Genomic DNA, 24,466 nt, shown 5'->3' with positions numbered 1-24,466 from the left:
ATCTACCTCACTTGAAACCCCTGAATCCTGGGCAGGTGCGGAGGAGCAAGCCTGAGCCCACACTCAGGTCCCTAGTCCAGGAGCCCTGGGTTGGAGGGCAGAATCTTCATCAGGTGTTTCTTCACCCTTGAGTGGTCAGTGTCCTCGGGAATCAGAACAGAGGCCTTCATTTGCAGTAAACCTACTGGCTGTAGTGAGGCGCTGGATGCACCGGGTGCATGTGCTTGGCTTCAGGGAATGGTGCGGTCAGAGGGTGGAGGGCTGGGAGGAAAAAGTGCCTGCTTGCTGGTGCCTCCTTGCCCCTTGTCGAGGGCACAGCATAGGGGAGGCGGGGAGCCCTGGAGTCTCCGCGCCTGGGTTTCCTCCGCTGGAAAATGGGGCCGAAAATGGGTTTCCTCTGCTGCAAAATGGGACGCAACGCGACAACACCGAGACTTCTCCGCTGGTGGTCCCTGCCGCTGCCTCCTGGGCACCCAGCACCTGCGTGCCCCCCGATCGTGGACGCCGCGCCGGGCCCAGCGTCCCCCGCGGAGGCGGAGCTTGCGTCCGCCCCGCCCCTCTATCCCAGGGCTCCGGCCGGCGCCCCCCGCCCAGCTGCGGCGCGTGACGCGGGGCGCGCAGCTCCGGCGGGCGGGCGGGCGCGCGCAGGCGGTGGAGACAGCGGCCAGCGAGCGGCATGGCGGCGGCGGCGACCACGGCGGGCCCGGCGGGGCCCGAGCCCATGCCGAGCTACGCGCAGCTCGTGCAGCGCAGCTGGGGCAGCGCGGTGGCGGCGGCGCGGGGCTGCGCGGACTGCGGCTGGGGGCTGGCGCTCCGGGGCCTGACCGAGCACGCGCACCTGGCGCCTCCCGAGCTGCTGCTGCTGGCGCTCGGCGCGCTCGGCTGGACCGTGCTGCGCTCTGCGGCCACCACGCGCCTCTTTCGGGTCAGTGCGGCTGGGGACCCGGACATGGGCTGGGGACCCCGGGTCGCTGTGCACCCCTTTCTGTCTCTGCGAGCTGGGTCCCAGAACGTGGGGGCCTCGGGCTGTAGGAGCTCTGGATGCGGAGTCCTGGGCCGTCCCGCGCCCTTTTCTGTCAGTGCGAGATGGGGGTGGGGATGGATGCGGGGGTGTGGCGGACCGGAAACCCGCGATGTTGGGTCCCTGACACGGGTGGGGTGTTCGTGATGTGGGGGAACCGGAGCACGACCCATTCGGGTCAGTGCGGGACAGGAGGCCTCTATGTATAGCCATGGAGGCCTCGTGGCATAGGGTCGGTCTGCGTTTGGAACCTCCGGGCCATGCGAGGGAGGGCGGGGGGCTTGGAGCCCAAGCTGGAGCCGGTCCAGGGTCTGTGCAGCCGGCAGAGCCCCCTTGTTTGTGGCTACAGGGTAGAGTCAGAGTTGCCCAGTCGCTGCCTTGCATCTGTCTGGAGTCAGCGCCCGCCTCCAGGGAGGCGAAGAGCTGGGTTCATCTGCCACGCGGGTGGTCGCAGCCTTGGGGAGGTGGAAGGGCCTGGGGCTGCCTCCGAGAGGGGCGGTGGAAATGCCCCGTTTTCAGCGAGCCTGGAGAGGCCACCGCCCCGGCTGGAGAGTGACCATGAGGTGACATTGGTGCCTGGCCTCCCTCCCATCTTGGGGAGGGGTCTGCTTTGGGAGCTGCTGGGAAGGTGCTTGGCCCTCGAGCTCAGCTGCGACTCCCTGCTGGGCCAGCTGGAGCCACCGCGCCCCGATCTGGTGGAGGTGGCAGGGGTGCAGGGACAGAGCGCCCAGCACCAACAAAGGGGTCTTTCTCTGCTGGCGGGGAAGAGGCTGGCTCTTGTTAAGTTGGGATCGGCTGTTGTCTGGCTGCTCTTGTCCCCACCCCCTCTCCACATCACCCACGTGGGAGAGACCCTGGCTGTCACCCTGCTCAGGGAGGCAGAGGCAGTATGACAGTGTCCCCTCCATAGTTAGCCCTGGTCCCGGTTGGGCTTTATTGCTCCCCCACCTTCCCAATTTCCAGCTGGAAGTGGGGAGTCCAGGAGGATGAAGGCCAGTGCTCCTGGGGGGATGTGGTCACTCTGGGACCATCACGGTGGAATGGGCTCCCCTCCCATGTTCCTGAGGGAGCTGGACGGGGACAGCAAGGTCAGGTCCCCCCTGACTTTTGGAATCCCTGGAGGTCGGGCTTCCTGGGCCTCCCTCCCTCAGCCTCTCGCCCCAATTCGAGGCTCGCCCTTCCCAGGAATAGGCGGAGGGGCTGCGGCGGCCGCCAAAGCTCATCTTTTTGGCAGCAGCCTGGTTGCCAAGGGTTACCAGAGCTGGCTCTGGCTGTCTCTATGACAACTAGAGTTACTCCAGCCCCCTCAGCCTATGTGAAGGGGGCGGGACTTGGCCCGACAGCTCTAGAGCTCCGCCCCTGGGGAGCTTGAGGCCCCGCCCCACCCTGGACCCCAGAGTAAAATTCCTCAGGACCTCATCATGGCACGCCCCCACCTTCCTCATGTCTTCCCTGATGTCCCCTCAGGTCACCCCGTCTCACTGTGCTGCCCTTTCCTTGCCTCCTTATCTCTTGGACAAAAGAGAGAATTTCCTCATGTCCTCCCCCAAATACCCACTCCATCTTCCCCAGGCCCTGGTTCCTCTCTGGTCTCCCCAAATTCCTCCTCTGAGGCACCCTTTCCCTCACATTTCTGCCCCATGAGGATTTCCTGTGGTCCAGCCCTCCACACCCCCCCAGGTGTTCCCATATTCCCCTCCATGTTCTCTCCACAGGCTCACAGCTACAGCCCCTCCATCTCTTTTCCTTAATCCCCTGCTGTGTGTCACACCCCAGCTCCCATTACCCCCAAGCCGCTCGCTCGACTCCCCTGTGCAGACCCGCTGACCTCCCTTGCTTTATGCTCACGTGCCCCTCTCCGGGCCCTCATAGCCTACCCTCACATTTCCCATCACTCCCCTCTCACACCTCAGCCAGACAGCTGGGCACTAAGTTTAGTCCTTGGCAGGCACACATGGGCTCTGGTTACTCCAGGCGGCTGTGGGTATCAAAGGGCCCCTCCCCAACACTGCCCAGCTCGGGGAATCCCTGGGCCTTGGTCTCCCACCCTGAAGGAATGGCTCCTAGCTCTGATGGCCACCCATCTTCTCACCCACAGCCCCTGGCCAAGCGGTGCCGCCTCCAGCCTAGAGATGCCGCCAAGATGCCTGAGAGCGCCTGGAAGTTCCTCTTCTATCTGGGCACCTGGAGCTACAGTGCCTACCTGCTCTTCGGCACTGACTACCCCTTCTTTCACGACCCGCCCTCTGTCTTCTATGGTGGGTCCCTAGTGGGGAGAGGGATAGTTCTGCTCTAAACACTGAGGAGAAGGGCGCATGGGGGAGCTGGCACTCATCAGCCACCCCGTTCTGATGTCTGCCCCAGACAAGGGTGATCAAGGGGCCCTGGGGACGTATTACAGCTCAGGGGGGCATCCTAGAGGAGGTGACGGCTTTCGTGGGTCCAGGGGGGCACTCCAGGTGTCAGGAGCAGCACAGGCAAAGGCCCTGGGGCACAGGCTTGGTGCGTGAGCAAGAGAGCAGGGCAGCAAGAGTTGGAGTGTTTTCTAACTGGGATAGTCTATGGATTATAAAACGCTTCCTCTCGCTGCCATGTGGAGACAGCAATCTTTTATTTTTTTCTTTAGAGAGAGAGAGAGGGAGGGAGGGAGGAAAGGAAAGAGAGAGAGACATCGATTCGTTGTTCCACTTATTTATGCATTCATTGGTTGATTCTTGTATGTGCCCTGACTAGGGGTCAAACCTGCAACCTTGGCATATCTGGGTGATGCTCTAATCAACCTGGCCAGGGCTGAAATAGCAAAGTCTTGGGTGAGGATGGTAGCAAGGCCCAGGGGGTAAGGGAGGGACCAGTGTGGTTCAGACCAGCTTGGCAAAGAGAGACAGATGGTGAGAAGTGGCTGCACCCATGGATTGGGTTAGGTGTGGGGGTAGTCAAGGCCTGAGCTCTGGGTGGGATGGACAGGAGGGTGACCGCAGTGTCCTCTATCACCAACAAGCAGGTCAGTATAGAAAATATGGCCTGTGATGGGGGGAGGGGGTCCTCTGTTCCTATGCTGACCACCCGACCGTGTATCATGGATGTGCTTCCTGCCATGTGACATAAACAGGCTGAGAGGGCTCCTGGCACCGTAGGAGGGCCTGGCACGGAGCCCCTGCATTGCAGGGTCCTGGTAACAAGCACTGGGTTACTGGGCACCCAGCTCTCCTCGTGGGATTGTGCTGCCCACATGGCCATTCTCCTACGTGCATTTCCCACGTGGTAAATTTCTAGAGGAGAAGTTTTAGCTGTCATTCAATTTTCCTTTATGCAAATGAACCATAAATTGAACTCTCTTAAAATTTCAGGCATGGAGTTGCCTCTGGCTTCTTATAAATGACGCTACGATACCATGCTTGCAAGTTAACTGCTTCTTTGAAGGCTCATTTTTTCAGTACCAACTGTGTACCAGGTTGTGAGCAGGTCAGAGAAAGTCCGCCAACAGACGGTGAAATATAAAATCTGTTACCAGCGATAGGTGCTGAGAACACTTTGGGAGTGTGGTGTCTGTGAGGGGAGGGCATGTTCTACAGCAATGGGGGTAGCCCCACCAAAGGAGGCTTTTGAGTGAAGACCTGGAAGAAATACATTCCTGGTTCATCAGGAGCAGAGAGAAGCTCACCTGGCCAGGGCAGGATGTGAGGAGGGCAGGTGGGCAGAAAGGGTACTTACCAGGGGGCTGTGAGCAGAGGTGGGGCTCCAGCCAGGACAGGACTGAGCAGAGGAGGGAAGTTGTTGATTTGAGAAATGTTTTAGCCTGGCCAGTGTGGCTCAGTGGTTGAGTGTCGGCCTATGAACCAGGAGGTCATAGTTCAATTCCCGGTCAGGGCAAATGCCCAGATGGTGGACTCGATCCCCAGTAGGGGGCGTGCAGGAGGCAGCCTATTGAAGATTCTCTGTCATCATTGATGTTTCTGTCTCTCTTCCTTCCTCTCTCTGGGAAATCAGTAAAAACATACGTTTTTAAATGAAAAATGTTTTGAAGGCAGAGCGGGTAGGATTTGCTGCCAAACCAGAGATGGGTGTAAAAGGGGAGGGTCTGGGCTCCTCCGTGAAGTGGGGGGTCAGTAGGGTTGGGTCTAGGGGTGACCAGGAGCTGGGTTTGGGAAGCCCAAGGCCCTGATACTGGAGGTGGGAGAGGGGGTGATATCCAGTCCCCAGAGCAGCAGGTGGGACGTATGGAGAGGAGGCTGGAGGTTGTGAGCAGGTCAGAGCCCGGCCCTCCAACAGGTGGGGAGGGGCAGCTGACGTCTGGACGGTGAATTAAATGCCCCCCCTCCCGCCTCAGATCTGGGGCCCGAGGCTGGAGGGGGCAGGCTCACCCACGGCGAGTCTTAGCGGTGTAACAGGTGGAAGATCTGGTGTCCTCTTTCCACAGTGGACTCTGCATCGAGGCTCTGCATGCTTTCCTTGTAAAGAGGGACAGAGGCACCTGGCAGTTGTGTGTGTGTTGGGGTGGGTGGGGGGCCTCCAGCTGAAGCATTCCCGATTTGCGGTCAAACTTCGAGAAGCCCCTGGACATGTTAAAGTGGGGGGAGATTGGATCTGATTCATGGGGAGTTTTGCTTTCTTTTATTAGGTAAAATGCTCGAAACATAAAGGTAACCATTTTGGCTAGACACAAAAAGACAAGTACTGTGTCCACTTATAGGAGGTCCCAGAGGAGTCAGATTCATAGAGACAGGGCCTGGGGGAGTGGAGGGGGGAGCGGGTGTTCAACACGGACAGTTTCTGTTTTACAACAGGAAAGGGTTCTGGGGGGGATGGTGGGGCTGGCTGCTCAACAATGTGAATGTGCCTTATGCAGAACCTAAAGATGGTTACGGAGGTTAAAGTTTACGTGGACCGTTTGTTTCTGGCTCCTTCACTCAGCATCGTGGTGTTTTGTGTGTGTGTGTGTGTGTGTGTGTGTGTGTGTGTGTGTGTGTGTGTGTGTTATTGATTTCAAAGAGAGAGGGGGAGAGAGAGAGAGAGATAGAAACATCAGTGATGAGAGAGAATCATTGATTGGCTGCCTCCTGCACACCCCCCTATTGGGGATTGAGCCCACAACCTGGGCATGTGCCCCTGACTGGAATCGAACCCGGCACCCCTCAGTCCGCAGGCTGACGCTCTATCCACTGAGCCAAACCAGCTAGGGCTCGGCATCGTGTTTTCTGGGTTTATCCACACAGTGTGCCTGTCTTTTTTGTGGCTGAGTAATATTCCACGTGTGGAAGGACCACATTTTGCCTGTCCTTTATCTATTGATGGGTTGTTTCCACTTCTTGGCATCTGTGACTAGTGCTGCTGTGGACATGCATGTACAAGTGCCTGTCTAGTCCGTTTTCAGGTCCCTTGAGCACACACCTAGGAGTGGAATTGCTGGGTAGCAGGGTCTGTGTGTTCACAGCCTTTGAGCCCCTGTGGGGAGAGAGGACAGTTGGGAACACACTCGGAGGCCAGGAGGAGCTGGGGCAGTGCTGGGTAGGGGCAGTGGGGGGCCAGGGAAGTGAGCTAAGACATGGGCCAGAGAGGGGCCCCGGATGGGGATCTGCGTGGATCTCCTTTGCAGGAGTGGCCAGAGCACAGATGAAGGGTCATCGTGAGGCAGGGGCATGGGTGGAGTCTAGGAAACTTAGGGCTCCAGGGGGTCCCTGAGTTAGGGGTCGGGCAGAGGAGGAGTGCCCAGTGAGCAGAGAGGCCCAGGGCAACCGGCAGAGCCCTTGGCCCTGGTAATGGGCGGAGAAGAAAGGGGGGTGTCAGCGTTGCCGAGAAGGGGTGAGACCTGAGTGAAGGTGAGCAAACTATTTCTGCTTCAGCTGCTGTGCCAGCACCGTGAGGTGGGCAGCAGCCTCCATCCGGTTGGGAAATTGCTGGGGGCTGGGGCGGCTGGAACAGGAACGTGCCCTCTGGCTGGAGAGGGCCTGGTGATTAAGAGAAGACGGGAAGGGCACCCAGGGCAGAGTGGGAAATCCTGCAAGGGACTGATTTCAGGGGTAGGAGCACCTTTTTCCATAAAACTGAAACTGCTCTAGAAAATAATGCTCATTAAATAAAAGAGAACAGGTGGAGAGTTGGGGATGGAAAACCAGTGGCCGGTACATCTGCAGACACACGGGGGGTGGGGGGGGCTCACGTCTGGCTCCAGAGCGTGTGGGGGTCACTCGGGTCCCTAGTGTGGAGGCCCTGCAGGGCCCTGATGACACGGTCGGCTCTCCCCAGACTGGACACCAGGCATGGCAGTGCCACGGGACATCGCGGCCGCCTATCTGCTGCAGGGAAGCTTCTACGGCCATTCCATCTACGCCACGCTGTACATGGACGCCTGGCGCAAGGACTCAGTGGTCATGCTCGTCCACCACGTGGTCACCCTGGTCCTCATTGTCTCCTCCTATGCCTTCCGGTGAGTCGAGGAGGGCGGAGGGCACTGCATGAGCAAGGGCGGGAGGGGGCATCGGGGTGTTTGTGGGGGAGGGTCCCAGAGAGATTCAGAGGGACGGGGTGAACAAGGTGCAGGGAGCCCCGTCCCACCCATCCCCCTCCACCCCCCTCCAACCCCACCCGATGGCACCTTGACCAGGTCACATGGCAGGTGTTTCCTGAACGCCCGCCATGTGGCAGGTGCTGCTGGGAGCACAGCCATGAACAGATAACCCTGCAGCCTGAGAGCCCACACGTGGCCACTGATCCTCTCCGAACTACGGCCTGCTGATTGTTCTCAAATCCACCCCAATTTCACAGGCAAAGGAATAAACATACCTCGCCAAGGCCCGTGTTACCTCCATCACATGTTGAAATAACAATATTTGGGGTATACGGAGTTAATTAGAATATATTATTTTAATTTCTCTCTCTTTTTTTTTAACATGGGTGATAGAAAATCTAAATGAGGTCTACACTCTTGTTCGGTTCCTATTAGCCTCACTGCTCTAGCTGCACCCTCCAATGTAGTAGCCGCTGGTTACAAGGGCTATTTCAACTTTAATTAAGCTTAAATAAAATCACACATTCTGCCCTAGCCGGTTTGGCTCAGTGGATAGAGCACTGGCCTGTGGCCCAGAGTCCCGGGTTCGATTCCGGTCAAGGGCATGTACCTTGGTTGCAGGCTCCTCCCTGGCCCGGGCCCTGGTCAGGGCACATGCAGGAGGCAACCAATCGATGTGTTTCTTCGTTCTTGCCCTCTCTCTTCCACTCTCTCTAAAAAAAAGATCAATGGAAAAATATCCTCGGGTGAGGATTAACAACAATAACAAAAATCACACATCTGTCCCTCAGGCGCCCCACCCACATTTCAGCTGCTCAGTGGCCACATCTGGCTGGGTGCTCCCATGTGGGGAATGCAGGTATAGAACATTCCTATTGTTCTAGAAAACCTGTAGATAGCACTGCTCTGGAGGATACAATCAGATAACAGCCCCCACCTCCCAGAAAAGGAAAGTGAAAGAAAGAAAAGAATAATTTGTTTGAAGGTATTAACTATGGAGAAAAATCAAGTCAGAAGAGAAGGCCTGCAGGGGTGGTGAGGTGTAGGTGGGCGGGTGGAAGGGGTGACAGGTGAGGAAGACCAGGAGGTGGAGGAAGGCTCAGCCAGCGCTGGGAGGTACGTGTTAGGTGCTGGGAACAGCACGGGCAAAGGTCTCACAACAGGAAGGCCAAGTGGGGACAGAGACCTGGTGAGAGACCCATGGCCCCATCCAGGCTGAGTTCAGGACCTGGGCTCAGGCAGCGGTAAGGGGAACACTGGGGAGGGGAGGGGACGGCTCTCGGGCTTCTTTAGACCCTAGGCGGGCACTGCATTTCCGAGGCACCTGCAGCCCACAGCGAAGTTCAGGTAAATCCTAGAGGCCTGGGAATGTTGGCAAGTGTATGGGGGATCTGGACACAGAATGGCCCTGGCCTGTGCGAGTCAGCAGTCATGGTGGGTCAGAGGTCACAGAAATGAGGAAGGATCAGAGAAAGGACTTCCAGGCAGGCCCCTGGCCACCTGGGCACAGTGAGGTGAGGACCCCGGGGAGCTGTCCCCTGGCGAGTGCAGTCTGTGTGCTGCCGCTGACCTGGCCCTTTGAGGGGTTGGGCCGGGCAGGTGAGCCAGAGGGGTGGCTCTGAAAGGCAGGGAAGGTGTATCCCAGGGGCCCGTCTTGGGGCCCTCCGTGCAGGGATTTGGACCCTGTGTGACCTGCCCTCCCCTCTCCGCCCGGCCTCCCTTCTCAGGTACCACAGCGTGGGCATCCTGGTGCTCTTCCTGCACGACATCAGCGACGTGCAGCTGGAGTTCACCAAGCTCAACGTTTATTTCAAGTCCCGCGGAGGCTCCCACCATCCTCTGCACGCCCTGGCTGCGGACCTGGGCTGCCTCAGCTTCAGCCTCAGCTGGTGAGCTGGCGGGAGGGGCGGGAGGGATGGGCTGGTGGGAAGGGTGGGGCCTGGTGATGTTGGCGGGGCCTGGAAGGGATGGGCAGATGGATGGAGTGTGGTTGGGCAGGAAAGGACAGAGCAGGAATAGAGGTAAGGGTGGGGCAACCAGACAAGGATGGGTGAGGAGCAGGGACAGATGGGTGAGGCCCGCAGGCATTGGGCAGAGACTGGGTGGGGCCACCACCCACCCTCCCTCTCTTGCCCACAGCTTCCCTGACCTGTTATTCCCACCACAGGTTCTGGTTCCGCCTCTACTGGTTCCCACTCAAGGTCCTGTATGCCACCTGCCACTGCAGCCTGCGCTCGGTGCCTGACATTCCCTTCTACTTCTTCTTCAATGCACTCCTGCTGCTTCTCACTGTCATGAACCTTTACTGGTTCCTGGTGAGTCGGCCTCCTCCAATTCCTCCCTCAGCTGGCAGTCCTGCCCCCTCTCCTGGGCCGGGGTCCAGGTGTCGGCCCTTCTCAGGCACACCCGGGGGGTGGGGGGCATCTTAGGCCACGGGAACAGCCGTGCCGAGGGCCTGTGGCAGGAGCGTGGCCCTCAGAGGGCAGTGTGGTCGGGGAAGGCTCTTTCCTTACCTGCGTCTTCCCCTCCCCAGTACATCGTGGCTTTTGCTGCCAAGGTGCTGACGGGCCAGGTTCGGGAGCTGAAGGATGTGCGGGAATACGATGCGTCAGAGGCCCCGAGCCCCAAGCCCAGCAAAGCTGAGTGAGTTTGGAGGGGCTGCCACCCCGGGTTCGTTCCTTTAGTCACATCTGTCAGTCTGAGCGCGCACTGTGGGCAGACACTGGAGACACAGCAGCGATGAGGCTGAAGCAGATGCTGCCCCTGGAGTCTACGTCCAAAACAGAGACTGCAGTAAAGGCGTGGATGGGGTAGTGATGGAGACAGATGCCATAAGGATAGATATGGACGAGGCGAAAGGGAGGTCAGGGTGGAGCGGAGTGGTGAGGGGCAAGAATCAGGGTGTCACTGGTGGGGCAGTGAGGGCCAAGCCGAGGGGCCCTGTGGGTGGTAAGGAGCAGCCATGGCCAGGCAGGGGAGGCGGGGAGGAGGGGTGCCACGGGCAGCTTGGGCAGCCCATGCTCTGTCCCTGCTCCCTGACCCCCTGACGCCCCGAGCCGGAGACGGCCCAGGTGGGCGTCCTAGGGAAGGAGAGGAAAAGGCTGGTCAAGCATCCTGGAGGCAGGACCCCCGGGATTGGTCAGCCCTGGGATTGAGCCCCTGGCCTGCAGGGCCCCAGGCGTGAACAGAGGCCGGTTTGTGTGACAAGCGGGGTCCAGGGTGCGCTGTGCCCCAGAGGCAACACGAGGGGTGTATGAGCAGGTGGGAGGTCAGGGTGCTGACCAGGCAGACCTCCAGTTTAGCCTCTGGAGGGAATGGTGGTTGTGGGGAAGCAGAGGGCTCACAGCTCAAGGAGGTGGTTGAGGTGGGTGGCCAGGAGGATGAGGAGCAGAGATTTTAAAATCTCCGTGAAAGACGGGAGACTAGAAGCCGAGGACGGGGCATTGCCCGATCGGAGCACGGGACCAGGGAGGGCTCTCAAGGCTGCTCAAACACAGAGAGGCACTTGTACCCCCGACATGGGCTGCAGGCGGGGTGCACTTAGGCCGAAAGCCGGCCCGGGGGAGGGAGGGATCGGACAGGTGGATGGAGGCCGTGGACACGAGAGGGCTTGGCAGCAAGTTGGGTCCCCAGTGGTTAGATCCCAACTCCGTTGTAGAACTGACCAGACTTGCTTGGATGAAGGTGAAACTGAAATAAAAGGATCAAAGGTGACCCAAGACTTTGGGCTCGAGCTGCCATTTACCAAAACGCCGTTTACCAGGCAGGGTCTGTGTGCCAGTGGGGCCGGGTAGGCGTTCCTTTGGGGGGTGTTTGACTCCCAATGTCCGGGGATCCTGAGTCAGGAATTCTGCCGAGGCCTCAGCACGGAGCCTGACTGACCCTCAGAGGCGTCTGGAAGCAGCAGTGGCTGAGAGAACTCCAAGGGCCGGGGGAGAGGCTCCTGCTTGGCCAAATCTAAGAATCTGAATGCTCCTCCTGCCGCAGAACAGCCAGCTTCCGGTGGAGAGTCCTTGTAAATGCAAAGCCCCAGGCCTTGCCGAGCCTCGCCTGGTGCTGCTCCCTGCTCTGTCTGCCAGAGGATGTCCGGCCAGAATGTGGGCTGAGGGGCTGGTACCTGCTCGCATCCCCACCAGGACAGCGGAGTATGAACTCCACACAGATATGACAGGGTGTGCAGGGGACACACTGCACGGTCAGTCCGTGGGCAGCACCAGCGGACCCCGCTGCCCCCCGGACGCCTAGAGTCAGCGCAGTCGGGTATAAAGATGGGGTGAGTGGTCAGGATGCCTCAGAACCATCAGGTCATGGGGAACAAGGAGACTGCGGACCTGTCCCAAGTCAGAGGACTGAATGCAGTGGGGGATCCTGGACCAGGCAAAGGACAGCTGTGGAGAAACGGGAACCCGAGGAAAGCCTGCCGTTAGCTGGGAGCAGGGCCCGGCATCGGCTGCTTAGTGGAGACACACGTTCTGTGGGGATGTCAGATAGTAACATCCGCGAAGCTGGTCAGCGCTGCACTGGAGTTCTCTAGACTATCTCTGTGACGTTTCTGCAAATCTAAAATTATTCTAAAATAAAAAGTTTATTTAAAAAATAAAAGGCATGAGTGACATAAAAAACAGCATCGGATGTTATATTACTTTCCTGGGGCTGCTGTCACCAAGTACCACGGACAGGACGACTTAAAGCAACAGGAACGTGTTCTCTCATTTCTGGAGGCTCAGACGCCGAGTTATCAGCAGGCACTCGCTCTCTGAAGGCTCTAGGCGAGGGTCCTTCCTGCCTCTTCCAGTTCCTGCGGCTCCGGGTGCTCCTTGGCTGTGGCTGCGTCGCTCCGATCTCTGCGTCTTTCTTCACGTGGCCTTCTCTTCTCTCTTGATTTTCTGTGTTAAACTTCATTTAATTACATCTGCAAAGGCTCTTTTTCCAAATAAAGCCACTGTCATAGGTTCCAGAGATTAGGGTGTGGACCTCTGTTTTCAGGGACCACCATTCAACCTACGAAAGCTGTGAAGGTTCACACGATTAGAAAGCTGGAGAGAGAGGCAGTCAATTAAAAGCTGTGAAGAAATTACCCAGAAGCAGCAAAAACAGATGGCAACTGTGGCAGCTAGAATTTTAAGAATGACCTGGTCTAGCCGAATTCTAATAGGAGACAGGTGGGGAGAGACAATAGGAGAGACATAATGCTGAGAATTTTCCAGAAAGTGGCAAGACATCAGTCCTAAGCAGGATGAAAAAAGGCATCCGTGCCCCAAACACATCATAGTGAAAATGGGAAACAGCCACAGAAAGAAGAGACGACCCATGAAGCAGACTAGCAACAGGGGCGCTAGGTGATACGGAGTAAAGCGTCACCACAAGTGCTAAAACGAAATAACCAGCAACGAGGAATTTCATACACAATTTAAAAAATAATTACTCAAGCCCTGGGTGGTGTCCTCAGTGGTTAGAGCTGCTGCCCACACACTGAAGAGTTGTGGGTTTGATTCCCTATCAGGGCACCTACCGGATTCCTGGTTGGGGAACATGTGGGAGGTGGTCAATCCATTTCTCTCTCTCTCTCTCTCTCTCTCTCTCTGCCTCTCTCTCTCTCTCTCTTTTTCTCTCCCTCCCTCCCTTTCACCTTCTGGAAAAAACAATGGAAAAAATATCCTCAGGTGAGGATTAACAGCACCAACAAAAAACACGCACAAAAAAGAAGTTACTTAAGAGAAACAAACACTGAGAAAGTTATATTTCAGAAAACTCTCTCAAGAAGCAGATCATCAGAGAAACTGATACATATCTGGATAAACATTTTAATTCCCTAATTTGAGAGATATAAAATAATTAGAATTAAAATGTTAAATGTCAGAACAGAATTGGGGGTTTTGTATTTTGCAAGAAGGCGGGGATTACCTTTCAGCTGTATTAGGTACTTTAACACTATCAGAGTTAACAAAAAACAGGTACAAAAGAAATGCAAAAGAGAAAGGTTAGAAAAGGCTGCATAAATAATGCAACATAAGAGGGTAGAATCTCAAATACTAGGCATCCAAATAAACACATGAATAATCATGAAAGTTAAGAGATTGGCCTTAAAATATATATATATGGAGATGAGGACACATTTGTAATACCTTAACTAATAAAAAAAAAGACAAAAAAAAAAAAATATATATATATATATATATATATATATATATATATATGCTGTTGCCCTAACCAGTTTGGCCTAGTGCAGTGATGGCGAACCTATGACACGCGTGTCAGAGGTGACACGCAAACTCATTTTTTTGGTTGATTTTTTTTTTGTTAAATAGCATTTAAATATATAAAATAAATATCAAAAATATACATCTTTGTTTTACTATGATTGCAAATATCAAAAAATTTCTATATATGACACGGCACCAGAGTTAAGTTAGGGTTTTTCAAAATGCTGACACGCCAAGCTCAAAAGGTTCACCATCACTGGCTTAGTGGATAGAGCATCAGCCTATGGACTGAAGGGTCCTGGTTTTGATTCTGGTCAGGGGCACATGCTTGGGTTGCAGGCTCAATCCCCAATTAGGGGCGTGCAGGAGGCAGCCAATCAATGATTCTCTCTCATCATTGATGTTTCTGCCTCTCTCGCCTTCTCCTTTCCTCTCTGAAATCAATAAAAATATATTAAAATATTATATATATAAAATATATATTATATATAATAGTATATACATACACATATATATAACTATATATATAACTATATATAAATAAATAAATATATATATATATATATATATATATATGTATACTGTTAAAAGTTAAAAGACTTCAACTCCATGGTACATAAAAGTTGCAAGTGAAAAAGGATGAGAAATTGGGGTGTAATTCTTGATCTGAAATGTCCCACATGATGCAGTCCTGAACCTCGGGGTGATGGGACCCCGAGAGGTACAGTTCATGCTTTGTGCTCCTCACCCAGCAACTCAGAAGCAGGTGAACAGATGTTCTTTCTTAACACAGACACATTTCTCAGAATTGACCACAGCAAGCCACTGGGATAACCTCAATTGCTCAGAAACCAGGATCGTACAGACCCAATAAACAAAAATTCAGTTAGGTTTGAAAACAGTCAGACACTGACAACTGAGAATCACTTTGAGGTAATTCAGGGGAAACAAACCATATGGCAATTAAGTAGCACCGATCCCTTCCTCTCCCAGCCCCTCTTCACCTACCCCCTCCCTCTGTTCTCTCTCCTGATTCACCCCCACAGCTGGGCCACTGGTCATCTGGTAGACCATCCTCCTGGACTGATTCAACCCCCTGAACTGCCCCCCCGACCCCATGCCCTGGTCATACTCTGGCACCTGGGTCTGAAGGGCATCATCCTCAGGGGCTGCTGGGACTGCCATCCACCAAGGGCCCTCGCCCCATCCCGGGTCTGTGACCTCCAGGTGACACCTGGCTGCTTTGTGCATCCAGTTTTCCAACACTGCCCCCGCCGTGTCCAATGAGCTGTGACTCGTGTCTGGCTCACGCTGCTGCACAATAATGGGCCAGAGGGCCCTTGGTGATGCCCGCACAGTGCCAGCATGCCTCCTCTTCCTTAATTCTCCCTTCTCCTCAACTGTCAACTGCCCCTTCGCTGACTATCTGGCCTCCGTGTCCCCAAGAAAACAGGAGTGGGGGACGAGACGTCCACCCTTGCACTGCTGGCTGCTTCAGTGGATGGTCCATCTCCCTCCAAGGTCACCGTCCAGGGCCAGGGGTGCCCAGCCTCTTGCCTGTTCAGGACATTCTTTCTCCGGCCCTCCGCACCAGCCGCCCACTTCTTGCCTCCCTTGCAGCAGAACCCCTCCATTCTCCACCCCCCCCCCCCCCCACTCTGGGGTCCTCCACCCACTCCTCCCCTACACCACTCCTGTTCGGCTCAAACAAGGCTTTCTTGGTGCTAAATCCAGGGTCACCTCCTCTTCTTTTTTCTTTTTTTAAAAAAAGCTTTATTGAGACAGAATTTACATACCATACAATTTGCCCATTCACCCTGTATAATTAAATGTTTTAGTCCATTCACAGAGTTGTTCAATCATTACCACAGTCAGTTTTAGAACATTTTCATTACCCCCAAAAGAAGCCTTACACTGAACCCAGGAACCCCTGAAGCATCTGTCAGTCTACTCTGCATTTTTTAAAAATTAAGAATTAGTATTTATTGAACAAGAAACAACAACAGATCTTGAAAACAAAAATATGATGAATGACATTTTAAACCTGCACCAGAAATACTGGGGACAAGTCAAGAGCAAATTGTTAATATGATATAGAGTGGACTTCTCCAAAATTAGGTAAAATGTTCAGAATGTATGAAATGAAATTTAAAAAAACGTGTGATAAATGCAGAAATTCCAATATGTGACCAATTGTTGGTCGAGAGCAGAAAATAGAGTGGAGGGGAAGTAATAATGAATACTATATATACATTTTTCTTTAAAAAATATTTTTATTGATTTCAGAGAGGTAGGGAGTGGGAGAGAGAAATATCAATGGTGAGAGAGAATCATTGATTGGCTGCCTCCTATACACCCCCTATTGGAGATCAAGCCCACAACCCAGGCATGTGCCCTGACCAGGAATTGAACTGTGACCTCCTGGTTCATAGGTCAACACTCAAACACTGACCCACACCGGCCAGGCTTTCCCCACTTTCTTTTTTAAATATATTTTTATTTTATTATTATTTTTTAATATTTTATTGATTTTTTTACAGAGAGGAAGGGAGAGGGATAGAGAGTTAGAAACATCGATCAGCTGCCTCCTGCACAACCCCACTGGGGATGTGCCCACAACCAAGCTACATGCCCTTGACCGGAATTGAACCTGGGACCCTTCAGTCCGCAGGCCGACGCTCTGTCCACGGAGCCAAACGGGTTAGGGCTAAATATATTTTTATTGATTTCAGAGAGGAAGAAAGAGGGAGAGAGGGAAACATCAATAATGAGAGAGAATCATTGATCAGCTGCCTCCTGGGGACCCTCACTGGGGATCGAGCCCGCAACCCGGGCATGTGCACTGACCAGGAATTGAACCCTGACCTCCTGGTTCATAGGTTGATGCTTAACCACTGAGCCACACTTGGTGAGGCCCCACTTTTCAATGGAAGAACAGTTCCTATACATGAGACTGTACTTGCTACTCAATCTGACGCTGAAGTTCTAAGTATTTTTTCAAGTCATCCAAAATGTGTTAGGCAAGTCTTTCTGCTCAGTCCTGCCTGCTGGCCCCGGTGAAGAACACAGGGAGAGAGCCATCATCTGTCCTGGACTGGCTGAGCATGCAGGTTTCGCAGAGCTGTTAGATTCATCAGGTCTGGCTGGATCCAGCACCAATTGTTTCCCCAGGCAGCTGTGGGACTTCTTCTACAACAATTGGGTCTTCACCGCTGGATCCACAGGGAGACGGCTTCTGGATCCACCAGGAGAGCCACCATAAGGACCATAATTACGGCAGACAGGCCCAGGCGGATGCGGTTCCCCATGGCGTAATCTGTTGATGTGGCACCTGGGGAATCTGTCACCCAGATCGAGAGCTGATCACTGGACTCTGAGGCCAAGAAAGGAGCCCTTGTTTGTTAGCACACACAGCTGTGGTTCCCAGGGTCACTGACCGTCACACTTCGAGGGTAGAAGTCTGCCTCCATCCCTACTAGATCTGGAGCTGTGTGGGCATTGAAGTTCCTTTCTTCAAAAGAGCAGACTTGTTAGATTCAATCACAGACCTGGGCTTCCGGCACTGCAGAATCAGGTTTTCTCCTGCGGTCGCCTGACCCCTTTGGTGGGCTTGGAGGGAAGGCTTAGGTAAATCCATCTCTTCTTGTGTCTCTTTGGCCAACACACAGCCCCAATAAGAGGAGGGGAAGGAATTCAGGGCTCGTGCTGACGCTGACGCTCGATCCAAGGACCCGGCTTCGGTTTTACAACCACGGGAGGAAGGAAAGCTTGATGGGGGTGGTGGCATCTTCGCTCTGCTCTGCACTTTGCAAAAAAAAAAAATTTATGAGTCTATTTGAGCCAAACTGATGCCATATGCCAGGAAGCAAGTTATCAAATGCTTCTCTGCTCCCCATTCTTGATGTTCTTCACTCCACCTCTTGGTGCTTCCTGCTTGGTCTCTGGCCTCCCCACCAGCCGCCCCCTCCCCTAGGGCCCTTTCACTTAATCCACCCCAACCTCCAAGGCTCTCTGCTGGCTCGAAGTGCTTCTAAGCGATATGTCATTCTTCTAAAATATCCCAAATCAACCCCCAGGCCCACTACCTCTCCCAAGCATTTGTCCATCAGGGGTGATGGCAACTCAGGGTGAAAACCTTGGGAAACTCCAGGAAGCCCCCTCGCTCCCCTTTTCCTGCTTATTCTCCAGGAAACATCCAGAATCCATCTCAGTTACTGGCTGCCCTCACCTCCCATCTTCCTCCCTCGCCTGACTCTTTCCCCACAGCGGTGCACTGAAACTGGAAAGTCTAACTCTGATATCTACAGAGGCCAACGACCCTTCCCCCCCCAAAAATACTAACATTGTTTTTGATGAAGGAGGGGCACTTGTTCATAAAACAGTCCAGAATCACTAGGAAAGCTCTGATAAAAAGGGATGGGCAAAGGTAAGATCCCTAAAGGCATTAAACGTACGATAGCCCTACCCAGTTTGGCTCAGTGGATAGAGCGTCGGCCTGCAGACTGAAGGATCCCAGGTTCGATTCTAGTCAAGGGCACATGCCTGGGTTGTGGGCGGGCAGGAGGCAGCCGATCAATGATTCTCTCTCATCATTGATGTTTCTCTCCCTGTCTCTTCCTCTCTGAAATCAATAAAAGTATATATTTTTAAAGTACTATAAAAGTACAGGAATTAAAACTGGGGGGGTGGGGGGGAACACAGCCAAATCATCTCCCTTGAGGTTACCAGGAGGGAAGGGAGGACTGCTGGAACATGGTGGGACCCTTGGTAACCATCTGGAGGGTATCTCGCGTCAGTTCCCAGGGCAAACTCCAGTGGTTCAAAGATGTTGACGCAGAAGTGGAAACTGTGAACTCCGACCAGAGCCAGAAATGGGACACTGTCATCTGGCAATTGAACTATGTATTAGAAGAGTCCAGAAGCCAGGAACCTCCTTCTGCTTGTCTAAATGACGGACAGGCAAAACCAGAAAACAACAGACACATGGAGATCCATGTAGGGCTTATCTGTAACCTCACAGATAAAGAGCTCCTGCTGGTTCAGCGAGAAAAAGAGCAGTGATCCCCAGGAAAAGCAGTGAGGATAGGGTTAGTGCTCCAGGGAGGGTCAGCCAGTGGCTCCAGCCCAAGGGAAGGATGAATTAAAGTGACCTAAACTATCATCTCCAGGAAAGTCTTCGTTCTTTCTTTTTTATATAATATATTTTATTGATGTTTTACAGAGAGGAAGGGAGAGGGATAGAGAGTTAGAAACATCGATGAGAGAGAAACATCGATCAGCTGCCTCCTGCACACCTCCTACTGGGGATGTGCCGGCAACCAAGGTACATGCCCTTGTCCGGAATTGAACCTGGGACCCTTCAGTCCGCAGGCCGACGCTCTATCCACTGAGCCAAACCGGTTAGGGCAAAGTCTTCGTTCTTATGTGAAAGAGTGTCTGCTAGTGTCTATAAGATTATATTCCAGGATGTCTAGATCATGAGAACATATTACTGGTTCAAAAAATTTAAGACGCCCGGCTGCTGTGGCTCAGTGGTTGAACGTTGACCCATGAACCAGGAGGTCATATTCAATTCCCAGTCAGGGCACATGCCGGGGGTTGTGGGCTCAATCCCCAGTAGGGGGCGTGCAGGAGGCAGCTGATCAATGATTTTCTCTCATCATTGATGTTTCTCACCCTCTCCCTTCCTCTCTGAAATTAATAAAAACAAAACAAAACATGGAATGAAAGTAAGGGCTCAGCAGTGTACACAGATGGTGGACGGAGAATGACAGGGAAGGGAAGCCTGTCCAATGGGGCCATGAGCCAGCCGGCGCCACTGGAGCGGGCCAGCCTGCCTTGGAGGGTGGCAGAGGCCTCTGGCAGGTCTGCATTTTTGGAGGGAGGAGGATCAAGTGCAGGGTTGATCCCGGTTGAGGAGGTGGGAGCACGTCAGGCAGAGGTGGGTGGGCGGCGTTTGCACTCCAGTGGCCGGCCGGGGCCCAGGGTGGGAGGGAAGGGGAAGGAGAGAGTTTAATTGCAGGGAGGAGCCAGACTAGGAACTAGGCTGGGAAAGGGAATGTGGACGGCAAGGCAGGCGGGTCAGGGCGTACGTGGGAGCGTGGGGTCCCTAGGCTAACCGGGGCGGGTTTTGGCCCCCAGGAAGCCGCTGAGGAACGGCTTGGTGAAGGACAAGCGCTTCTGAACCCTTCGACGCCCGTCCCGCTCCCCCGGACCTCACCCTGCCCCGCCTTGCCCCCTGGGACGGCTCCCCGGCTCCCCAAGACCCTGGCCCCTTCCAGCTCCGCCCCTCCCTGGCCTTGGCCACTCCCGGGACCCCTGCCCCGCAGCCCGGAGACCCCGCCCCAGGATCGGTCCCTGCCAGGATTCAGGAACCCGGCCACGCCCCCCGGGACCCTGACCCAGCCCAGCCCTGGACCCCGAGCACTCCTCCGGCCGCCGCCAGTGAGAAAGATGCCACCGTTGCTCCGCCGTCCCGGCCACCGCGTTCTTCTCCTCCTCTTCGCCCTGCTGCTGCCCTCGCCTTTCCTGGCCCGCGCCCCTGCGGCCCCGGGTCCCGCCGCCTCTCTGCTCCAGGCTCTCGGGCTGCGCGACGCGCCCCAGGGCGCACCGAAGCCCCGGTCCGTCCCCCCCATCATGTGGCGCCTGTTTCGTCGCCGGGACCCCCAGGAGGCCAGGCTCAGCCCACGACGGACGCCCCCGGGGGCCACCCTACGACCGTGTCACGTGGAGGAGCTGGGGGTCGCCGGAAACATCGTGCGCCACATCGCTGACCGCGGTGAGTGGTGCCTGCTCTGGGGGTGCGAGTCTGGGAGGCCGATACCTCCCTGGGCACCCCAGCCCCCCACGAGCTGCCAGTGACTTCGAGGGTCTCCACCCACCCAGTCCAGCCCACGAGCAACCTGAGCCCCTGTACTCCATCCCTTCTCCCGTGGACACCTGCGGGGACCCGGGTGAGTGGCCACAAGGCCAGGCCGCCTTGCACCCGGCAAGGCCTTTTGCTTGCAGCTGGAGCCCTGCCCCCACTCTCCCTCACTCCCGCTGCTTCACAGGATTTGAAGCCTTCCTGCCGATGACACCCCGCCCCAGCCTCGCTTACCCAGGCGTTTGCTCATCGCTGCCCCCTGCCTGTGTTCCCGACGGGCAGGCCACCCAGCATCGGGCAGGTCTCTTCCTTGCAAGCGATGCTCCGCCCACACTCCATCTCTCCCCCTCCTGCACACCATTTGACGCCAAGTAACAGATGGTGCGCCCTCGGCCTCAGGCACTAACCTTCCCCCCAAGTTCCCAACCGAGACCCCTCGCGCGTAGGCGGTGACACGACAAGAGCTGAGCCCTCTCCCGGCCTCCCTAGGTGCACGCGCCCGGACCACGGAGCCCTCGGCGGCAGGGCAGTGTCCCAAATGGACCCTCATCTTCGACCTGTCGGCTGTGGAACCCGCCGAGCTCCCGAGCCGAGCCCGTCTGGAGCTGCGCTTCGCAGCGGAGGAAGCGGCTGCGGCGGAGACAGGCGGCGGCTGGGAGCTGAGCGTGGCGCAGGCGGCCGAGGAGGTGGGCGCAGGCCCCGTGCTGCTCCGCCAGGCAGTGGTCTCCCTGGGGGCGCCGGTGCGCGCTGAGCTGCTGGGCGCCACCTGGGCCCACAACGCCTCAGTACCACGCAGCCTCCGCCTGGTGCTGGCGCTGCGCCCCCGGGACACGGGCACCTGCGGGCGCTTGGCTGAGGCCTCACTGTTGTTGGTGACCCTTGACCCGCGCCTGTGCCACCCCTTCGCCCGGCCGCGGCGCCAGGCCGAGCCCTCGGTGGGTGGCGGCCACGGGGGCTCCTGTCGCGCCCGGCGGCTCTACGTCAGCTTCCGCGAGGTGGGCTGGCATCGCTGGGTCATTGCGCCGCGCGGTTTCCTGGCCAACTACTGCCAGGGTCAGTGCTCGCTGCCCGCCACGCTGCCCGGGCCCGGGGGGCCGCCTGCGCTCAACCACGCCGTGCTGCGCGCGCTCATGCACTCGGCAGCCCCCGGTCCTGCCGGCCTGCCCTGCTGTGTTCCCGCGCGCCTGTCACCCATCTCCGTGCTCTTCTTCGACAACAGCGACAACGTGGTCCTGCGGCACTACGAGGACATGGTGGTGGACGAGTGCGGCTGCCGCTGACAGACGTGCAGGAGCAGGGACACAATAAACACTGGGTGGTTTGAGCTGCTGTCTTTGGGTCTTGTCACCTGGGGCTGGGGGAGTACTGACATCCATCAGGCTGGTGGGGGGAGGGTGGTCTGGAGCCACCGGCCCTCTTAGAAGGCTGTATACAGGCGGCTCTCATCTAAGGGGACCCTGGGAGTCACCCCCCTCCACCCCCCACACACACTTTCCAGTCTGCTGACCCAGCCCTTCTCAGCTTTGCCCTTCAGACTGCAGGACCCCAGACCTAAGTGCTCTCCCACCCCCTGTAGCTTATCCAGCTCTGTGACACATGCAAGAGTTGTTTTTAACATTTTATTGGTGACAAAAGAGCTTAAAACAAATTGACCAAAAATCAGAAGTGACATTGCCTTGGTACAGATGCTCCTTGATTTGGAAAACTCAGAGTAATTGCTGCTAGAAGGTGAATAAAAGCCAACAGCACAGAGCGAGGTAGAGCACTCCAAAAAAGGAACAGGGCAGTGGGGGGGGGGGGGGGGGGGGGGGCGCGCGCGCACAGGGTCACAGCAGAAGCCTATCCAAGCGCAATGCCTCTAGGTGGCCTACCAAAAGCCCCACAGCAATGGGCTAAGAGGCCTTGCCAGAAGAAAGGTGCCTGTGTGTCCCTGTCTCTCCGTGTACCAGGTGGCATCTGGAGGTTTTGGGTTAAGGGCCAGTGTCAGACGCATGGGGAAGGGATGCTGGGGTCATGGTCACTAGGACCTGGGTAGGCAGGAAACAGTCCTCAACTTGGTGGTCACCACGGTGACAAACACCTGCCCCCACAGGGGACCTTTCACAACCACAAGAACTTCCACAATGCAGATCCAGGTCGATACGTCTGTACAGCTGAAGTGATACACTCCCCCAAGCACCTTCAGCACAGAACCAACTTATTTCTGAAACTTCTTTTCCCAAATAAAATGAAAACCACCCCAACTCATTGAAGCTATGCTCACAGGTAGAAGGGCTCAAAATTTGGGAGTGGGGTGGAGAGAAAGGGGGAGGGGTGGGGGCAAGGCTCTCGGCTTGTCTGATGGCCACAGGGACCGTGGGCGTCTCCCTGGGGAAGCAGCCGCTGGCTGAGGAACGACCACCTCCCCACCCTCCAGCCTCATGGCTAGTTTTGCTGGGCCCTTCAGGGGACTGAGTCCACTGCATGTGAGAAGTGCCTTGCTTCTCGGAGTCCAGCGGAGCCCGTGGGCCCAGGCGATGTTCTCTCACTGCCCTGACGCACAGGGAGAAGCTGCTGGAAACTAAGCTGAAAACAAAAATCTTCCTCTCCATGATCGCGTCACAGGTGTTCATCCTAACCTCGTTGTGTGGCTCGTTTAAACTTCGTTTCTGGAAGCTTCTTGCATCTCCCAGGTCCACCACTAAGATTTGAGAGACAAACTCAGGAAAGTATTTTTCAGTACTCCTTTGAAAGAATCTTTAAGAAACAAACAGAAAACCCCAAACACCACATTTTCTTTAAATGAAAACCCTCTTAGAACACAGGCAGCGTGACTGCAAGGTCTCAGTGTGGACAGAACACGCGCCTCAGCGGGGCTCTCTAGGCACGGCTGCAAGGAGCCTGTTCAGCACAGAAATGTGAGTTGTTCCTGATAAAACGTAGTCCCCTTTCAATAAAAGAGAAAAAGAAAGAAAGAACAGAGGAAAGGGCTACTCTGAGATGAGGGTCTTCCTCCCTCCTCCTGGTCGCAGACCCAGGTGTAGACGCGGCGGGCTGGGCCTCCTTGGCGAGCTGGCTGCAGGGCTCTCGGGCTGGCCGGCCCCACCTCCGCTCTCCCTCTGTCTCCTCGCCGCGGTGCCAGCAGTGGGCGCTCACTATCTCGGGCTGCTCTCCCTCGGGTGCTCCTCTCCCTCTCCTGTTGCTCACAGTGGTGCTTCAGTTTTAGCAGTGGAAAACAGGTATCCATTTATTTTTATTTTTTATTACCCAGAGTAAGATGCTGATGGACTAAGCCACAAAGCTTAGCTCTTCCGCTGCCACCTGTAGAGAGAGGGAGGGAGAGGGCACAGGCTTTCAGAGAAAGGAGGAGCCCAGCCCTGCCTGGAAGGCAAGGTGCTTTCTCCCTACTTCCACTTAGCACCTATGTTCTCACCTGTAAAATGGGACCTCACGTGCTGGACAGCCCTTAGACCACTGACTCTCCAACCAGAGACAGAAGGCAGTCAAATGCTAAGGCTACAGCCTGTGCTATAACAGTGGCACCGCTCCTCCCAGCAGTACCAGCACACAGCTTTCCTTGGCACACCGACATGGGAACCGCAAGGCATGACTCACAGGCACCTTCTGCAGAAGTTCCCTATGCATCTAGTGCCAGGACCCATCACCCTCACAAGCTGCCAGTCAGGGAAAGGAATGTGTCCACCTCCCTGCCTGCCCAGGGGGCTATGGGCCTCCACAATCAGCCTTTCTCAGGAGTTCTAGGACTCGCAGGAGAGGACATAACACAGGGAGAGGTGCAGGGACCTGTAGTGACAGGTCACAATGATGAGTTGGCCCCTCCTAAACTTAAGACTCCCACATTTCCCGAGTTTTCTGACAAGTCCAGGTCCTGG

The 24,466-nt window shown here is 55.6% G+C and overlaps 3 protein-coding genes and 1 pseudogene across 4 annotated transcripts in view; 2 read left to right on the top strand and 2 right to left on the bottom strand.

Annotated features, from left to right (window-relative positions):
* The first annotated feature begins 676 nt into the window (after window positions 1-676).
* On the top strand, window positions 677-19,960 carry CERS1 (ceramide synthase 1). The gene is made up of 7 exons (XM_070416483.1): window positions 677-925; window positions 3,120-3,279; window positions 7,265-7,445; window positions 9,254-9,415; window positions 9,694-9,841; window positions 10,060-10,169; window positions 19,871-19,960. Exons 1-7 carry the CDS (start codon window positions 677-679, stop codon window positions 19,911-19,913), a joined length of 1,053 nt encoding a protein of 350 aa, XP_070272584.1. The 3' UTR covers window positions 19,914-19,960.
* LOC139009946 (T-cell-interacting, activating receptor on myeloid cells protein 1-like) lies at window positions 16,471-17,501 on the bottom strand (annotated as a pseudogene).
* A 215-nt stretch (window positions 19,961-20,175) lies between the features above and the next one.
* GDF1 (growth differentiation factor 1) lies at window positions 20,176-22,347 on the top strand. Its single transcript, XM_070416482.1, has 2 exons — window positions 20,176-20,507; window positions 21,084-22,347. Exons 1-2 carry the CDS (start codon window positions 20,183-20,185, stop codon window positions 21,872-21,874), a joined length of 1,116 nt encoding a protein of 371 aa, XP_070272583.1. The 5' UTR covers window positions 20,176-20,182; the 3' UTR covers window positions 21,875-22,347.
* UPF1 (UPF1 RNA helicase and ATPase) overlaps window positions 22,200-24,466 on the bottom strand; it is a 41,767-nt gene continuing 39,500 nt past the window's right edge. For both annotated transcript variants that reach the window (XM_070416480.1, XM_070416481.1), the window contains exon 24: window positions 22,200-23,894. The gene's annotated coding sequence lies outside the window, so the exon portion shown is untranslated. The remainder of the gene's footprint in view (window positions 23,895-24,466) is intronic.

This window comes from Myotis yumanensis, unplaced genomic scaffold (assembly GCF_028538775.1).
Source record: "Myotis yumanensis isolate MYYU_CA2020_CCGP unplaced genomic scaffold, mMyoYum1.0.hap1 SCAF_5, whole genome shotgun sequence".
NCBI lineage: Eukaryota > Metazoa > Chordata > Mammalia > Chiroptera > Vespertilionidae > Myotis > Myotis yumanensis.
This window is presented reverse-complemented; position numbering and strand designations above follow the sequence as displayed.